Raw genomic sequence first — 19,453 nt, forward strand, 5'->3', positions numbered from 1 at the left:
GTTCATGACAGTGGGACGCACGGACAACCTGCAAACATAATGCCTCTGGCCCTGGCTAGTGCCAGCCCAGAGGCATTACAAATAGATGGAGCATGTTTTTTTGGTACGTCCACAACTGCTCAGATGTGCAAAGTTGCAGTGGAGTTCTTGGATTCTCAAAAGTAAAGCTTTCAATAAGGTTTAACCTGCATGTTTAAGCATTTCAAAAAGGTATGGGATGAGAAAGACCAAATTAATTCTTTAAGTTTTAGAACTTTTTTTTCCTTGTGATCACATTGTGTTTGTTTGCAGGACTGTGACTCCAACAAAGTGATTATGATCAGTGCAGCCATTTTGGCCTCCTCGTATACAGTGCTTCCTGTCTCGCTATTCAAGTCACCCTTTGAGTTTAAGGTTGAGCAAGTAAACACAAACACATAAAATCAAATACCTTTATTCAGTTTGTGCAAGTTGTACAACAGATGGTTGTTCCAGGTATTCGGAAGGTACAACACTTGACACAATTCTGACTAGGTCTTCTTAATTTGTGTAACTCTGAAATGGTAACATCCAATCACAACACTACTCAGGTTAAATGGAACATATGGCTTCTGAATCATCTACACAGTGAAGGGAACAGAGACGACGGCCCAACAATCGCATACAGGATGTTTTCTATCTCAGATCACATCGAGTGAGAAAGAAAAACATCTGAAACGATAATCTCCGGTACTAAATATAAACTTCAGTGTGTAGTATTCAAGTTGCGTTCGACAGAAGCAACAGATGTTACTTGCACTTGGTCCTTAATATATTTTTACTCTGGATGTGACATCGGCAACAAAAACATCAGTGACTAAAACTTTGATTTAAAATGTTAATAGGAAAAGGAAATAAAAGCTGGATTTAAAAGGACAAATGCTTTCCTACTAAAAAAAAACTGTAATTTCTTATGGCAACCAAACCTTCATTAATTATTTCAGCATTTAATTGTAAGTATCACATTTACACACAAAAGAGAAAATGGTGCTTGTTAAGGCAAAGTATAAAACTCTGCAAAAGGAGGTGTGCGGTGGAGTAGGGACAGGTCAAACATGAATTCAAACGCACTCCAGTGGTTGCTATAAGAATGGCAGTGATAAATTAGGATCTAAAATGTTTCAGATCCTCTCAACTGAACTTGTGCTGTTTTGCAAGGAACCATTCCAGATAGAATATAAAACAGGGTTCCCACACATTTCCACTGATGAAGTTTCAAAACCTTTTCTGTGACTTTTCCATAATATTCTACCCCATTTCCACGACTTAAAGTTGTTTCAATAGGTAAGCCCATACAGAGATACAGCCATCATTATGAGACACATACTTAAGGCATGTGCGCATAAGCAAGCTCCTGGTGTTTGATAACTTTACTCACTGGTTAGACATTCCTGCCACCAACTAGATGCATATGTCAACAGACCAGACTGGCACATACAGGTACTTTGCAAGCTGCAGTTAACCAGCTACAAATAAGCTTCTGTTTCTCTTCCGATGTCATAGCTTATTCCCCTGGTCTTATTCATCTGGTCTGTGATATTAGTGACATTTCAACAGTCATGCAGCGCAGCAAAAGCTTCAAGGAATGTATTTTGCTTAACGCAAGACATGGTCTGGGATTTTTAGTAATGCATTTTAAACTACAGCCAAAACGATGCATTTCCAAAACTCTGTTAATTACAAACCACCTCCAAACCTGGTTATCAGTTTTTTCCAATTCCAAAACTTTTTCAAGTAGCTTCATGATTATGGGAACCCTGTGTAAAAGCAAAAACTGACAGCTGTGAGGTCTGTGCAGAATCAGCATCAACAGAAAAATAACCACAAACGAGGCATTCCTCACATGAACGGTCTAATGATTTTACAACGAACACACACTTTGCTAAAACGGCATTTTAACTCATGCAATATTTGCCCCGCAGCCTCAAGCAGAAATTACTTCACACTATGTTCTGTGGCTGCACAATGTGGAGAAGAATACAGAAGAAAAAAAATAAAACAAGAGGAAATCAGTCAGTTTCTTAGAACATTAACACCCAAGCACAAAAAAGGTACTGAAAATTGCAGGGTGCACAGTATGATGTGCCACACAACAGCTGAGTCCTGGACTGCCATCTGGATGTCCATCTAGGATAGAAGAAAAGATGCATGAGTGAAGAATGAAAGTGGTTTAAAAACTTTTGTCTCATATTCAGACTCTTATTGGGTTTGAGTAGAGCAGTAGCCCACAGAATTTATATTTCAGGGAGAACATCATAGTCTGACGCACCTCATTCAACTTCTAATTAGAATTCCTTTGCCTCACATTCTTGTCTTTGTGGTTTGCAGTAGAATTGCTCTTCCTGAAAAACATTACAGAGCAAACATGAGTTCTGTAAAAATATATAATCTGCAGAGACAAACAATATATGGAGCTGCTGTGTTTACTTACAGAGGAGCAGAGCCTGAGTCGTCATCTGTGAATGATCAATGAAGGAGGGCAAACAAAAACAAGAGTCAGTTGATAGCAGGTTACATGTCTGTTACTGGTGTGAGCAACACATGCCTGCCCCCCTCCCCCACAGATGATGGTAGCAAACGTTAGAACATGACATCCTCTGCAACATGATCCAATGAGGTTATGTTCAAATCCAACTAAACATGAACTGAAGCATGCCAACCTGCTGCATTTCTGGCGATGAATGATGTAACAAAATCCTTTTACGCAGCAAATCTACACACAATCATTTATGTTCTATAAAAAAGATGTCACTTAACAGACTGCTGTGTCTTTTTAGCAAATCTGTGATAAGATTTGAACATTTCTATTCATGAACATTTTTGTACACTGTCTAGAGTCACCCCTTAGCATCACAGAGGCTCATGCAATACAAGCAAAGAACACCAAATGAACACTGCAGTGGCTGTAATAAGATAAAGAAACAGTAAACACCTTTGAACTGGCAGAGCTAACACACAACCTGGCATGTACAGTGGCAGTATCACACCAGAGCAAGAGCACGTAGTCACAACTTAAGGCTATCTCTGTGGCCAAATGGTGAATGAGACAGATGTAAATGATGTACTGACCTGGAGAAGAGGGTTGCCTATCATTTATCATGCATAAAGTACAAGATGCAGGAGACATGCAGACAGAATGCTGAAACCTCTCACTTGTCAACCTGTTCAAGTTCATGTCAAACCATTACACTAGCTTACGTGTCTCATTTGACTCTTTCATTGGCTCAGACGCATGTTTTAAAGGGGGGACCAATAGAGAGTGGGGAGAAAATACTTTAAGCTTGCTCTGAATGCAGGGCCAGTGAAAGAGTGACCAAATCTTTGAGCACATTCCTCTTAGAAGTGGTGACTATGAAAGCAATTCATTCAGACTCCCATAGCTTTTTCCACTCGGTCATCTCAGCTCAACCACTTCAGTCTGACATGCAGTTTTGTCCACTTACCAAAATGCAAAATCAGCAGCGAACAGAGAAGTAAAAATGTAAATAATAAAAATAATAGTTGCTATCACAGATCGTTTATACAAAAACGGAAGCTAACTCCTGATCCTCAGTTTAAAATGTAAATTATAGCAAAATCAAAGACAATAAGGATTCATATTGAAAGCATGCAACTATAGTCCATACATCCCCATTTTAATTGTCTTAATAGTCTTCAACATGCCACTGAGGGATATAAATCTTCTTAAACAAGGCCTACAGTTTGACACATTCTTGTCCTGTTGGAAGTTGAATGATTTCAAAGGGGCTTATTTATGTTCTTTTAGCCACACAATACAAGAAAGGACAGAGGATGCAGGTTGGAAAATGTCCATATCTGCCCTCAAAATGTACATTTACTTCCTGGTGGATATTTGGTCACTGTAGTAGCAAACTATTCATGATATTCGAGTATTTTTCCTCTACCAAAACCTGTGTAATTTAAATTCCTGTAAAATAGGAAAATGGCTGACAAGTTTCAGAATTCATTAATGATTGTGTTGAATTGACAAGTAAAATTCTCAATTCTGAGTGGCTGTTCACACCAAAAACAGCACTGTGTTAAAATAGGACAACACTGCTGACGACGTGTTGCTTCAAATATTGTTGAAAAGATTAAATACGATCTAGGAGGCCTAGTAACTGTATCAGTAGCACTTTGAGTGCTTTACAATGAGACAACTGTAGTAAGTTATCACAGTAGTGATAAACCATGGGCACAAAATAATGTTGGGCCTTCGGTGAACGTCTGTCGCCCAAGTTTTGGCAGTGTGTCCTACACTGTTGGCACTAACTGCTTTTTTTTTTGGATAATTTAGCATGTTGAATCAGCATCGGAGACAGCAGAGCCCGTCAATTAATGAAATCTTTCTGATTGGCAGTTCTGCTCAGAGCACGTAAAGAGAAAACAGAAGTTAAGAAATTAACAAATGGCTAAAGCCAAGAGCATACAACAGCAAAACAAATTTGTTAAATGAGGTAAGGTTATGTTTTTAGCTTTTTGTTTATGTTTTATTCGCTAGCGCACAATAAATATCTTTTGTTCTTTTCACATCAGGTTGTGTTGTCAATGTGCTAATTGGCCAACTAGCATCTTTAATCTGTCTAATCCCTAATACAGACTACCGCCGCCTGCTGGCATGGAGAGTTATTTCCTTTCACATGTGCAGAATGTACGTGCTACCTGGCTGTTTGCTGTAGATTTTGAGGTGTGTTCAAGTGCAGCTTTTTAGCCAAGACACAGGTGACATGAAGGGACCCAACGGTCAGCCTTTAACGACACTAGCTTGATGTCGGTTTGGTGTGTTTGGGCCTTTGTATTTTAAAGTTTGCAAGGTTAAACAGCACAATGAGCCTATTCACATAACAAAATAATGTCACCTTGCATGTATTTGACTGGGAAATTCAGTGCCAGACCAAATGACGTTTAACTTATTTGCCCATAACCTGCCCCTTTTTGTTTTTGAGGCAGCATTTTTTCACACAGTGCTTATGTCAGTTTGAATACAACCGCAGAGTTGTAGTGGTGGAGGTAACATGGTGTACGTACCGTCGTTGATCTCATCAGGCTTTCTCCTCTTCTCATAGATGAAGATGATGGTCACCAGGATGATGACCTCGGCCACGATGCCAAGGAAGGGCCAGAGAGCGGCCAAGCGACTGCGGACACGCAGGTGGATCTTGTCAGTAGTTGTGCCAAGTTCATTGGTTCCGGCACAGACGTAGTCTCCAATGTCGTTTTCGATGCTCAGGTCTTGAATGGTCAGAGTGGTCTTGTTAGGGGTGCTCTTGATCTCATATTTGTCACTGGTGCCGTTTAAGATAGGCTGAGGGTTGTGTTTAAGCAACAAGTTAGTCATGCAAATAGCAAGACAGGTGTGACCATTCATTATTATTCAATGTCCTACAACTGAATTACTGGACATACATCATTTACAACTTATGAACCATCACAATATTTAAGTTGTTAAAAATGTTTAGTTTTATGTCCACCGGTTTAGAACTCTAGATCAAAAACATCATAAATAATTTTAACACATACTGTTTGGACACCATCTTTCTCTTTGTGCCAGTTCCAGTTAGTGGGCAGTGGATAGCCATGGCTCACACAGACCATCACACCTTTGTCTTTCTCATTGCCGTGCTCAGAGTGCTTGTAGGCAGCAACGTGGGGAAGTGCTACAGCAGGAACAGAAGCACATATTCAGATTAGAATATGAAGGTTTGTATATTAAATAAATAAACTCCCTTCATAGTTTATCCTGAAGCAGGAGGCATCTTCACATCTTCACAAGAGTTTGAAGGAGCTACCCACATTGTTTAATTCCCATTTAATCCCCAGTTTGCTTAACTTCAGTTCAACTAAATTATCAAACGGTCTCCCCTGTGTATGTGCAGATGACACCCAGTTTTCAGCTGTGTTTGATGCAGATTGATTTTCTTAAATGGTGATTTGCACAAAGAGAAAAAAACATCATAGGAAGTCAGGGCTTATGTCCGGTAAGTATTTCTCAATAAAGCTCCAGTGCTGCAGATGTTCAGTGACTTATGTCTCTATACCAACCACAATTTTAAATAGCTTCAAGCATATAATAAATGAAATGTATTCCTGGTAAATCCCTAGGGCACTGTCTATACTATATGTTGTGAACAAATGGCCACATATAAGGGCTCATTTATGCTCAATGTTTGATACCGAGATGGAGAAGGACGGAGCCTTCTGTCCATGATCTGCATTCAATTTGCACATTTTTGTGCGGGCTTCCTGAAAGCTTGCAAATATGGACGAAAAGGAGCAGCTCCCCAAAAGTGAAGCCAAAACATCTCAATCGTCCCCTGGTGGCTGGCTGCAGTATAGGTTATAAAGCCACGCCAGATCAAAAATCATGTCAAATGAATTTTCCCCAAACATGGTTTCTGTCATTTTAGATATTCATTCTCATTATTTAATTTCATAAAATGGCAGATTTGCATGATTGACAGCTGTGTGCCAATCAAGTGCTCGCCATCTACAGCACTGCCTGCAACTGGTCGGATGACGGGAACTTAGTACTGCAGAGGAAGCTATTGCATAGACTATGGCTCTAAATAAAGTCACTAGTGCCAGATGGCAGCGCTGGTATCCAGGATATTTTGGCTTCATTTTTGTAAAGTGAAGGTAAATGGAGACTTCCACATCCATATAGCCAAAGCCTGCCCTTAAATATTAGCAGTACTTACTGTTAATAAAAACAAACATCAAATTACGTTTCCTGGAAAACTGCTGCCGCTTCAGGATAAACTGTATGTAAAACGTCTATAAAAACATTTACAACCATGTTAAAACCCCAATGTAAACATGGACATAAACTTGACATGAAATAACCAACAAATACAACTCTGATCTGTCATATTTATGAATTAACTTACTTTTGACTTCAATTGTCTGCTTCACCTCTGGATCAGTCAGAAACACACATTCATACTTTCCACCAGAGCTGTGGGTGATCTTGTCCAAACTATGAGAGGAAAACAAATAAAGGATGTGAGAACTCTGGGTGTCACTCCTAATTAATAGACCACAGGTAAATATTTCTCTGTAGATGTAGCCTAGAGCAGGTGGACCAACTCTGCTGATGCCACTTCAATGACTGATTAGTTTTCCACTTAGTTTAGTAGAAAATTCACAACAGAACTCTGTGTATGCTCAAGAGCCGGGGGTAAAAAATAAAGCTGCTTGTCCATGCAACAAATATTTCAAATTTCCCCTGGTAATCACAATCCCACTTTTGTTTGGTGCTGCTGTCCCGTACAGTTCTGCCTGCTCTCTCTAATGGGGAATTAAGGTCAGGGCAAGTGAGCACACTGCTAGGGGCGCTTATCCCTGCTGCCAAGACTACCGGCAAAGCTGCACGACTGCACGGTCCATCTCTCTGCTAATCAAGAGCAGTGAATGCCTGAATGGCGCCCCTAGCTTTGCTGCTAATGGAGGCAGCCAGGGAGAAAGGGAGAGTCGTGAGAGGGGGAGGGACGTCACGACAGACGAGCAAAAGGCAGAGTGCGATGGAGAGAACATTAGAGAATAAAGATGGACAGTGACTGTAGTAACAAAGCCAGAAAGGGACAGCATAACCATCAGAGTAAAGGACTAGAGCAAGACACTTTCAGGCTACAAAATGGCTTTCTAAACCAATGACACTCTTAAGTATCAAAGCCAGCTCAGCTTTCCATTTTCTAGTATGGTTAATTCACTCAGTACCGCTGAGTAAATGATCATAGGATGAGCATATTTACAGTGCCATAGTAACTGCGGGGCAGATCTGCTCATATGGCACAATTGGGTTGACGTAGCTACTTACTGGAGGACTGTGTATGAATGGGCTTCATTGGACTTAGATTCTTCCAGGACTTTGCCATTGTGCACCCAATGGGAGCCCTTGCTGGGAAGGCTGGACTCTGTCAAGTTGCAGCTGAGGATCGCGGAGGTCTGGTTGGTGACCTCAGAAGGTTCGGTGATGATGTCTGGGGCTTCAGATAAACAGAGACAAAAAAATTAATCATTTGCCATCCTTTTCTAAAATGTAACATTTCAGCTAACTGGCATTAAACAGCATTTTTGCAGGTATAGACACCAATGCTGCCCTACAAAAGCAAAACCCAGTAACTACATATTTGGCCATGTTAGTTTTAACATGTATCTGGTTTTCTGTTTTACAATATAAAAATATTATGCCATAGAAATGTGTAATTTCTGTGAAAGCTTTTTACATTTGCAGTAACAAGAAAACAGAGTACCTGCACTTTGGTGTGTAGTTCCTGAACTCTGCCTTTGTAGGTCTTAATACCTTTACACTTCATTACTGACCTGAAGGTATTGCCTTGGAATGTATCAGTATCACTGGGTGATTCGTTTTTAAGGCATGTTTAATTTACATTTTGGCTCTCGACACTCAACAATTGTCTTTACAAAAATAAATGATTAATGGAACTAAATGTCATCAGGCATACCATGTATGTGACAGTCCTATTATCGCACTCAATAAGCAAGAAAATAAAAAGGTAGGCAAGGTAGAGGAGGTCAACTATGAGACCACAGCACTTGATTGTTTCAGTTATTCTTCTTACTCTTGCCAGGGTGCAAATATAGATTGGGATTTTGTTAAGACAACAACTGTTGGGTGTCAAGAGGATATCGAAGTATCACCAACTATGTTATCGGCATTATCCTTCAGCTTACCGAGTTTTAGGTGGAAATCCATTCTCACAAAATAGAACAAGAAAACAGTGTGACACAAGAACAAGTTCTGAACAAATGCGCAGAACTTTCCAATAAAGGTGGAAAGAGCTCCCCAATACGGGGAGATCTGTCCCACCGACACTAGAATGGAGGGGAAAACAGGAGTTGTACTGGAAATCTAAAAGATACAGTAGTCTACAACAAGGTCACAGGGAAAAGATCTTTAAATACATGCAGAAGAAGCAACAGGAAGGGGATGAAAAACTGTTGGCAGTTATCGCTGCCAATCACATGGTAAAATGTTATAATTAAGGATTTTTGCTTCAACTGGGTGAAGAAACTGACCAATTCTTCAAAACAATAATACTGGACCACAAGGCAGAAAGATACCCCATGGCTGAGTCTATTTTTCATAAGTAGTTGCCATCTTCTGTGCCTTCAGTTCAGTCGGTTATGGGCCACAGGAATGGTCTACAAGCATTAAACAAAAGGGGCATTGCCAATGTTAGTATCAATTAAGGAAAACACTAGCAAAATAAATATCTACCAAGAAGCGATAGTAATCAAGAAATCTGACACCCCTTTTTTGTCTTTCTTCAAACAATTACATACTGTTTACATGCAATAATTTTCCTGCAGGAGCCATCTGCAAATTTCCAACCTTATGACCAGTATTATATGAATGACAGCCTATCATAACGCTACCTAAGCCCTGAAACAGGGTAAAAAAAGGCATCAGATTGAAGACATTATGTATCAAGTAACACGGGATTAGGGAGCGGCCCAGCCATGCTTTATGACCAGGTTCGGTTTCTACTACAGGATAACCGTGGAGCTTCTGAGGAGAGGAGGGGGAAGTGTGGACTGGGTGAAGCAGGATGGAGAGGGTACTGGACCGGGAAACATGGGAGTTGAGTGTAACAGGAGCTGAATGTCCAGGACTTCACTAATGAGGAGATAACAGCCAAGCTACTTTGACCGGAGTCTCCTCATGCTTCCTCTGCCACTCACTTTCAATCACAATAATGTTTGCCTGCGAGCGGATCCACTTGATTTTTGGCGTCTTCCTCAGATCATTGCGGTCAGGGTCGTTGGAAGCGCGGCACTCGTATGTGCCTGAGTCGTTGAGGGTGAGGCTAGTGAGGTGAATGGTGCTAGTGGCGTGTGCTATATATGTGGCATTTATTTGCACACGGTCATACCGTGCCCCGTCAAAGAGCTGGGTGAAGGTCTCGTTGGGCTCTTCACCCTCTACAAACCACCACTGCACCTCAGGGATGGGGTTCCCTATCACCTCACAGTGCAGCTCTGCGCTGTCATCGATCAGCTTCATCTGAGACAGGGGAGACTTGATAAAGCCCGCTGAGCATGGTTTACAGTCAGCCCAGCAACAAGAGATTTCAAGAAGTTTTTGAATGTGGTGGGTTTAAAGCAAGCCAGGTGATTTCATGGATTGGTGATAAAAGGCCGTGATGGAAGAAAGACAAGCAAATAGGAAAAAGAAAGAAAAAGAAACAAAGTTAATTAAACACAAATGAAATGAAAATATGAAAGTACGCACACAGAAAAAGCATAGATCAGAGCAGCATTCCCCCCCCCAATTATTCTGATCATTCCTGGTACTCTGACCCATCAAGACAAAAAAAAGAAATGCAATTAGGGATGACCTGAGCTGATCTGAGAGCACAGCATAAAGCAGCACACTCAGTTAGGCCTGTCACAATAACTACTTTTATTGGACGATGTATTATTCCAGAAATCAGTAATTTTGAGACCATTTCATGTTGCAGACTTAATGACGATATAATAGCATAATATTGCTAGTACAACCATTCGAAGAGCAATGCTATTCTAATTCTTAAAAGTATTCAACCGTTGGAATTGAGTGTATGAAAAAAAAACAACATTTTTTTTAAAAAAGTAATTAACATCCGCTAATACATACAAGAAAGTATATATAAAATATATCTTATTTTAGTATCTTCGTAGGAGTAGCCCCAAAATACTCATTTGAGACTTAGTACAAAATCTGGCCAACAAAAGTAAAACCAATTTATGCCTCTTGGGGCTAATGAACAAGCTTAGTGAAGATCCCAGAACACAGCAGGTACCTCCGTAACCAGGTGGCTTGATGGAGGATTTATAGAGTGGAGGGTGAAGTCGTTTGAGGATAAAACTACAAATGACAGACTTTTTGGCTCATTGCCTGGGGTTGGCAAGCTAACCGCCATCAGGACTGTGTGTCTTCCTTTTCAAAAATGCAGCTGCAGGCTAACGGTAAGCTGTGTTGTGTCATCTTTGAAGTGTTGTTTAGTTTTTCTTCGGACTCGTGCAAAAAGGTGAGAGTAGAGAGAAAGAGAAATCTTAAAATGGTAAGGAAAACCCTGCTGTTGGCTAAAATGTTGGTGACATTCGTATGTCACTAAATATGCATGTAAACACAACAGTCAACATCAAGGCCAGCAAAATGATTGAGTTTATGTCCTTATATCGCAAGATAAATTGAAAACATAATTGTCATGACAGGCCTACACCCAGTTTCCAATTTATTATGTACATCATGCATCAGGAAGGCCATGGTGTTTCTGTTTATACTGTTTTAGAAAGGTAATCACTCAAGGCTATAATCATTTCAGAGGCTGTAATTTGTGTTGCAGTTGAACTGTGCAGCATTGCACTTGGAGGTGTTTCTTTTAAGGACTGGGTAATCATCTCTGTGACACACTGAATTCGTTATCAGAGGATTTTTTTTAGTGTCAATTCAACATACTAAATTAAGTGCCTTTAAAGGCCTTATATTAGCAATTACTCAATAATTCATGTTGGGCCTGTAAGCTAAAAAAGTTTGATCAAGACATCCCTAAAGGCAGTTAAAGCAAAAAAGAAATACACAAAGCAAAAAGACAACAACAGAACATTAAAAGCATCCAACAGCATTCCTATGAAATCAATACAAATGAATGAAACAGAACATGAAGAGAAAAGCAGATGAGGTTGAAATGAAAAACATTTCACATAATAAAAATAATAATAAAAAATAAATCCATGAAAGCCTTGGGACATGCAAGCATTCTGAGCCGGTGCCATTTTTCTGCTGTGCCTTGTGTCACCCAACGGTGGTTAGGGTGTTGAATTACACATCGCCTATTTTTCAGGACATTCTGCAAATGGCTTCATGCAGGCTGTACACATGACATCAATGTTTGTGAAAGTCAACACAGTCGGTCTCCACTGAGTGGCAAATGGAAACATACTGCATTTGCCAGTGACACATTCACATGGGAGGAACATTAAAAACACTTGTTTGTAGCTGTTGCGCAATCAACTGTACCAAACAGATTAACAAAGGAATGCATGCATTGTTTGAATGAAATGTGCTGGTCAGCTTGATTAGGGTGTCAAATCCTGCTTGGGTGTGTATCAGGAAACTTATTTTGTGGCTACACTTTAAAGCGTACAAACCCCCGACTGACTGTTGCATGCATGCAATGCATTTGCTTCCAGATATTTGTTTGCTTTCAAGTATCGCAGCTCTCCACAGTCACAGTGGGCTGGGTGGACTTGTTTGGGCACTCAGTGGTGGTCAGCGGGATGATACACTTAGGTGGGTCCAGTGAGCAATAACATTCTCACGCTACAGGCCAAGACACGGCCAGCTTTTCAATCCAAGACTAATACAGGGCACAGGTTAACAGCACAAATGAAAAGTGAGTTTATCCTAAACTTACATATCTGTTTTTTGTTGTTGCTGTTTCACATGCAGACCCTTTTTCTAGATTCCTTCGATGAAAATATAGTCAAGTACAGGTAAAGCTAAATCAGTGATTGCTCTCTTAACACATTATACATGTTAAAAAATGCTTGTTGAAAATGCACAAAGACTTCCAGGATTTTTTTGGGTGGAGCCTGAAAACATGGCTTGATGACGCACTCAGTATGTTTACATGCACGCAGTAGTCAAGCTAAGCTCATAGCTCAGCTAATCAGTGAAGTCGGACATATTAGGCCCGTTTCCACTGAAGAAGTTCCTGGTACTATTTGGGGGGCAGGAACTACTACAGGAACGTCCTCTCGCTCGGCCCTCTCAACCGCCGTGTCTCCACTGAGAGAGCGGAGTACGAGGAAGGTTCCTGTAAAGTTACAGGCTCTGGATGTTACGTAATCGTTGCGCGACCATTTTGACCGGGGCGACGTAGGGACGCCATTAGCCGATAGCGGTGTCTGTAATAACTCACTAAATGGCCCGTGAAAAAAATATTTTTTCCAGTGGATGTCTTAGTTACAACATGATTGAGCTAACTGGAGTAGTTTCATGTTGTATCCGACAACGGGAGGCTTTTAACAGATGACGTCCTGATGTTAACTTTGCTGCTGCTGTTAGCTGATGCTTTCTAGACATCGTGACTTCCCATAACTGAATAAATACCACACACAGCAACACAAAACTGCTTTGCTAGCTCAATCATGTTGTAACTAAGATATCCGCTGGAAAAAATATTTTTTTCATGGGCCATTTAGTGAGTTTTTTTAGATGGCGGCGGAAGCTATATGAACGAGCTAGCCCTCGTCTGCTGAGTTTTAAAAATGCCGGCTATTTTGTTGCTTTCTGTTGTCGTCACATCCCTCCTTGAGTATATCCAATCAGCACCAAGTAAATCCCAAGCCCCAGCCAGGAGTCTTTCGGGGCCGTTCTGAGTACCTACCCCGAGGCAGGGACTTGTTTCGCCCCTGTAAAAGTTCCAGGACTCTGTCCTTCGGGGGTGGTTCCTGCGGTGGAGACACACACCAACGGCCCCGGCCCCGTAAAATTACCCCGAAGTTCCTGCGGTGGAAACGGGCCTATAGTCTTGTCTGAGTATACATGCAGAAGAGAAAATCGAATTTCTGACCAAGTACATCCGACTCCGCCTCGATAGGCAGCGCTGTGTCCTTTTTAATATAGCGCGTATTGAAGTAGTACCAGTTGACCCGAAGAGGAAGCTAACGACGAGCGAAGATGGCGGAGCATAAATGTAGTTTCCTCATCCGTCCAGAAGTGTGTCTTCTGCTTCTCAGTTGCCATGGTGTTTGTTGTTTTTCCGGGAATTACTACACAGCTACATACTGAACTGCTACTACGTCATCTCCTTCTTCTTACGGGTGAAAGTGCGCAAAAAAAAAAGGGGTGCATGTGCAGAACGCCGAGTCTGACTCCAAGACAACATGGATACATGCAGCAATAGTTCGATTTTCAATCGTATTACCTAGGTGTGTTAGTCGAGCTACAGATAGTCCAGTTTCAGTCGGACTAAGGCAATAATTTGATTTTCTCAAGGTGCATGTAAACGTACTGACTGAGACGATCCTTAACATAACCCCTCCCCCACTATATAGTACCTAATATTAGACCAGATGGCACCAGTGTTGCTTTGTTTATCTACTGTGTGTGTGAGTGTGTGCAGCAAGTTTGCTCTGTTCAGCAAGTTCTCACGGCCTTTTCTGTCTGATAAATACAGGAATAAACAACTCTATTGTGTGTGACATTGTGTGCTACTGGGTTAGCTCCTAACGGGAGTTAGGAGTTTCAGAGCAGAGAATACTGCTCATATTTTTCAGGAATTTGAACCTTATTTTTGTATGCTTGGTGATTTTCTAATTATTCATATTTGGCTGGGTGGTTAATAACACATTTTCTATTTATTTTTACTTTAGCCTGACTTTTATTTTGTGTTGGATAATCAACTTTCAGAGCACTTCCAATTGAAACTGTCAGCAGATATTAATTAAAGACAAAACAAAAGAGGCAGACCTGTGGATTTGTCAACAAGAACTTCAAGCTCAACACGTACATCACGTACCCTTTCAAGCTAAGTAGCTTCCACCAGCACTACCAAAGGCCACCTACATACCACATGCTGAATGAAAGTTCAAAATTAAATATAGTCTACGCCCTAAACTTAGCTGCCAATAGATGTATACCACATGAACCCTGACAATGTAATTTAGTGCCTTTAGCCCTCTGCTCTTTAATATGAGAACCAGCTCCATGTGTTTAAAGCCCTTTCAAAGAACAAATTCCATAGTTGATATTTCCATATGCTTAACAACAAGCTACATGAGCAGAACAATGTGCAAAAAAAACCCTTGGGAATCTAATTTTACCATACAGAGGAATAAAAGATTAAATATTTACTGTGATACAGAGATAGCATGCCCTTTGGTAAGCACAATAAAGTAGAGAGGAGCCAATAAACACAGACTATGGGGATACATGCTTTATCTCCACAGTTTGTTTTATATTCAAGCAGCTGGTTGAAAATTAACATCTCGTGTAGGAATTTACTGAGCCTGTTGAAAATACAAAAGGCTATACACACAAAGCCTTAAATATGTAATCCTCAGGCCATTTCCAACCCTCAAGTAACAAAGTATATTGAATTTTCCACGCTGAACAGGAAAAGCTAGCACAATGTAACATCCTTTCCAACAGAAGATGGATGCTAATGCTTTCCATATGAAGAAAGCAGTAATACACGTGGAAGTAGGTGCACTGTTTAAAGAGGTCATTTCAAGTTTTCATTTCGACCTTGTATTATTTGGTGAAGGTCACTGTTTGGGAATAAAAAAAAAACCTCAGATTTGGAAGAAAATATTTGTCACTCAAAGCCCACAGACATTCTCTGGATGTGACCTGATCTTTAAGGTCTGTCTGTCTGTCTGTCTGTCTGCCTGTCTGTGAGCAGTGCACTATTCAGGTAGCCCACTCAGTCTGATCACTCAGCTGTGGTGGGACCTGACATGTGTCACTACTATAAGAATGTCAACTCCCACACCCTAAAGAACAGCCTGCCACTGTCAGTGCTGCTGGCTAGACTGCAGGCTTTTATCATAAAAGGGTAATTTAAGTGAGAGCAGGTTTAGCAGCTGGGATCTCAAAATGGTGGTCAATAACAAAAATGGGTCTGTGTTCACCACCATTTACCAAATTACTGTGACTAAACATCCAGCACTTAAAATGTGTGAAATGGCTGCCTTCTCGTGCCTTTTTCACACACATCAGCCTTACCTACCTGCCTGCCTGCCTCATAACCCACTTTCCATGCCAAAGTTAAGCTAGAGAAGAAGCTGAACCTCTAGGGAAATCTAATTTTACTCATGATCTACTCCAGAGCTGTCGTGACCAAAGCAGGAAACACAGAGCGGTATGAGGGCTTCTTGTGTTCGACGCACATGCACACATAAACAGCCTGGTTGCTGGTACCAACGCTCTGCAAAATAAAAGTTGCCCGGTGTTACCCATGCTTCAGTAAACCATGGCAAATAAAGGGTGCATTTGACTTTCACAGCCCATGGTTTAACAACATATTATGTCAGAGCATGTGCTTGCCCGACTGTCTTAACTGCCTTGGGATGACGAAACACCCGAGGGGAAAATGACGCAAATTGGATATTTTGAAATGTACCTATGAGTAACTCAATGTTAAAACTCAGTAACACAGAAAGCTCAAAGGAATTTCAACATTATTTACTTTTAAGCAGGGGTGACAAAATAAAAAAAAACAGCTATTAAGAAGTAAAAATTGCAGATTTGAACAGAACAAGTTTGTATTGGTAAATTTTTAAAATATATTTTTATTTATCAACAAAGTGGACTAATTTGGAAAACCCTTGGGCTTAAAGAGTAGGTTACGTACTCATAAAGCCCATGCTGCACTTTCGACATATTTGGACAAATTAAAGAATAAACATTAGAAATTGATATAAATTAATTACTAACACTTGAAATGAGAGATAATACTTTAATTTTAACTAAAATGCTTCTACTACAAGTGGGGCAGTGTATTAAAACGACACAATGAAAACTGAATCTATCACCTTTGTATACATTTTGAATTGAGTGCTGACTGTCATGATATTTTAGGGTTTACAAGCTAATTTGGGGGATCATTTTTAGGAAATTATGACAACGATGGTAGCTTTATAATAAAACTAAAACACTGCCGCGATTTGCATTGCTGACAGACATTTAATAAGCAACTAATATCGCTACCACCGAATTCCTAGGGGCATTCATTTCTTCCTTCTTTCTCTAACAGCTGTCACTGCAATGCTGACACACACATCACATCTGACACATTCAACAGATAATTGATAAGGATCACTGTAACCAAGCAAAGATCTGTGTGTGAATACATTTTAGCTTTTCATGTGTGGTCAATCAATGAAGACACAAGGTGATAGGAAGCCGTTGATAGGAAGGGCCAGTGGCAGGTCATTTAATGGCCATCAATACGACTAGGATCGCCAGCCCTTAAGAGCAAACATGCTGTTACAGAAAATAAAAGACGACTTAAAATACTGTATTGTGACAGCTGATAGCATCACGTGGACTGGGCCTACTGGCTCGATGAATCAAAGACAACTGATGACTGTCTGATCAGAAAAAGCAAACATCTATGCTCAGTGGGTGAAGCTGTCATTTCTAACGTTGTTACCACGCCGGAGCTGCGGTTCCTTAAAGGCTGTGCAGAAGAGACTTATCAAATGACTAAGATTATTTAACCATCTGGGGTGAGAGTGAAGACAACAGTCTTTATTAATTACTAATGGATGGCAACCCTTACTGACGTTACATAACAACGAGCTCAGCGGACACCACAACAGCAAACATTACCGAGGCACCATACGTTTTAAATTAACATTGCAGCTCATGTGATCGATTACATCAGCTAACGTTTCAAAAATATCTAAATCCCTTTGTGTAAAGCTGGCACATACGAAGGAAAGAGACACTCAACGTTGTGTTAATGCTGTTTAACCACAGTCACGAAACAGCCGGTTAGCTTAAACGTCCGAGTGGATTTTGCGACTGTAAATTAGCAAAATGTGCCGCTAGCATTCACACCACGCTTAGCATTGCTATATATGACTATGTTTGCTACTAACGCCGGACATGTTTTGTATTAAAATCAAATGTTAAAAAGGTATTCGACCTCAAATAACATACATGTCGTTACGTTAACAAAACAGGAACCTGAATGGACATTTTAATGTTCGTAGTCAGGGCAAAGTCTACATCTTCTCAACCAACATGGCTGACACAAAATTCTTACCTGTGGACGCATTAGCTCGCCAACAGCTCAGCAGCAGGGCACTGACAGCCCACAGTAACTTCATAGCTGATATTTCGGTTTACTAATTCGTCGAATAAAAAATAGCTAAGTTGATTACGACGGCTGAATCTCGTTCCGTCCTGTCTTCAGAACTTCCAGCCAGATGTAGGAGCTGAATGCTCAACAGCGGAGCCGACGGAGTTGGTCGTCCTCTAGTTGCACCCGTACGCACACGCCCTGAGCAGCACGTACGCATGACGTATTGTTTCGGGGGCGTGGCCACGTCCGACGAGTTAATGTTCTTATATAGTTTTGTAAAACACATCTCAGTTTAATATCTAATGAAAAACAACCAAACAAAATAGATAATAAGAAGTGTTTGAAGGAAATAACATTTTTAAGGGATATTAATGTTTCAAAAAAGTATGTAATGATGTCATAAAATCATATTAATGCCACCATTTAGTGTCAAAATAGCCATTGAAAACTAAGAAATTACAGATTTTAACAGAACGAGTTTGTATTATTAAATTTGTGTGCAAAATGTTATATTTTTATTTAAGCAACAAATCTTGAAGTGAGCTTATCTGGAAAACCCATGGGCTTAAAGGGTACATTACATACCCATAAAGCCCATGCTGGACTTAGGACATATTTTGAGAAATTAAAGAATAAAACAATTATAATTTGGTGTAATTGAATTATTGACACTTTAAATGAGAGATTAGACTTCCATTTAACTCAAATGTTCTCACTCAAGTGGGGCAGTGTATATTAAAATGTCTGAAAGGCATTAATGACAACTGAATCTGTCTCCTTCGTATACATTTTGTATTAAGTATTGACTGTCATTATATTTCAAGAGTTACAAGCAACTTTGGGGGATCATTCTTAGGAAAGTGTAACAGTAACGGTAGCTTTATAATGAGGGCCAGAACCAGCCGCCAATGGGTCCAATCTAGATGACTTTTCTCACCTAATATCCTCCTGAGACCTAAACTTTTCTTTTGTATGCACTTTCAATTTCTATTTGGGATTAGTAGGACTTGATAGGTATAAAAAACATAACATTGTCAACAATAATAAAGTCCCAGTGTCCTCAAATGAGACGATAATAAAGTCCCAATGTCCTTTAATGAGCTGAAAATTTCCAATGTCTTCAGACAAGTAATTTCAAATAAACAGTGTCTTAGCTTGTTGCTGTCTATACTATATTGGATCTATACTAAAAATGTATGTACAGCAAAAGCCAAGAATGGCGTGTGCCAAACAATATTCAACAATTTCTACAATCAGGCCTCCACCTCACCATTTGTCTCCCCAATTTTCTGTCTCCAAAATGCTGGTAAGCACAGGTCAAACTTTCTCCCATCAAATCTGTTTTTATAGATCACAACTTTTGCCTCTTTCAGGCCTTTTTCTGTGTGTACGTTATGTATGTAAATGAGACCCTAGGTTTCATCGAACATGTACAAACAGAAAGTACTAAGGACTTTCCAACAGAGAAGGCAGGACTGGAGCACACTGATCAATTTACAGATTTTAATTGTGCAAATTAAAGGCTGTAAATTGATCAGAGTGCTCAAGTCCTGCCTTCTCCCTTGGAAAGTCCCTGTCCTTGAATTGAGAGGCACTTAATTTAGCCACAT

General features: G+C 40.2%; 1 protein-coding gene across 1 annotated transcript; it reads right to left on the reverse strand.

The window, feature by feature from the left end:
* Positions 1–417: 417 nt before the first annotated feature.
* Positions 418–18,034, reverse strand: bsg (basigin). The gene is made up of 8 exons (XM_049587295.1): positions 17,805–18,034; positions 7,835–8,003; positions 6,906–6,994; positions 5,539–5,675; positions 5,047–5,323; positions 2,450–2,474; positions 2,288–2,360; positions 418–2,145 (listed from the first exon to the last, which is right to left on the reverse strand). The coding sequence occupies exons 1-7, from the start codon at positions 17,866–17,868 to the stop codon at positions 2,300–2,302; spliced, it is 822 nt and encodes a 273-aa protein (XP_049443252.1). The 5' UTR covers positions 17,869–18,034; the 3' UTR covers positions 418–2,145; positions 2,288–2,299.
* Between the last annotated feature and the right edge of the window lie 1,419 nt (positions 18,035–19,453).

Source organism: Epinephelus fuscoguttatus, linkage group LG10, assembly GCF_011397635.1.
Source record: "Epinephelus fuscoguttatus linkage group LG10, E.fuscoguttatus.final_Chr_v1".
NCBI lineage: Eukaryota > Metazoa > Chordata > Actinopteri > Perciformes > Serranidae > Epinephelus > Epinephelus fuscoguttatus.

What these genes read in the sequence shown, in the direction of transcription:
- bsg (XM_049587295.1), bottom strand. Translation starts at nt 17,868, where the DNA reads ATGAAGTTACTGTGGGCTGTCAGTGCCCTGCTGCTGAGCTGTTGGCGA. An exon ending in CATTCATACACAGTCCTCCA is followed by an intron (nt 6,995 to 7,834) that starts GTAAGTAGCTAC and finishes TTCCTCTCATAG; the next exon opens with TTTGGACAAGATCACCCACA. An exon ending in GCAGACAATTGAAGTCAAAA is followed by an intron (nt 5,676 to 6,905) that starts GTAAGTTAATTC and finishes TTCCTGCTGTAG; the next exon opens with CACTTCCCCACGTTGCTGCC.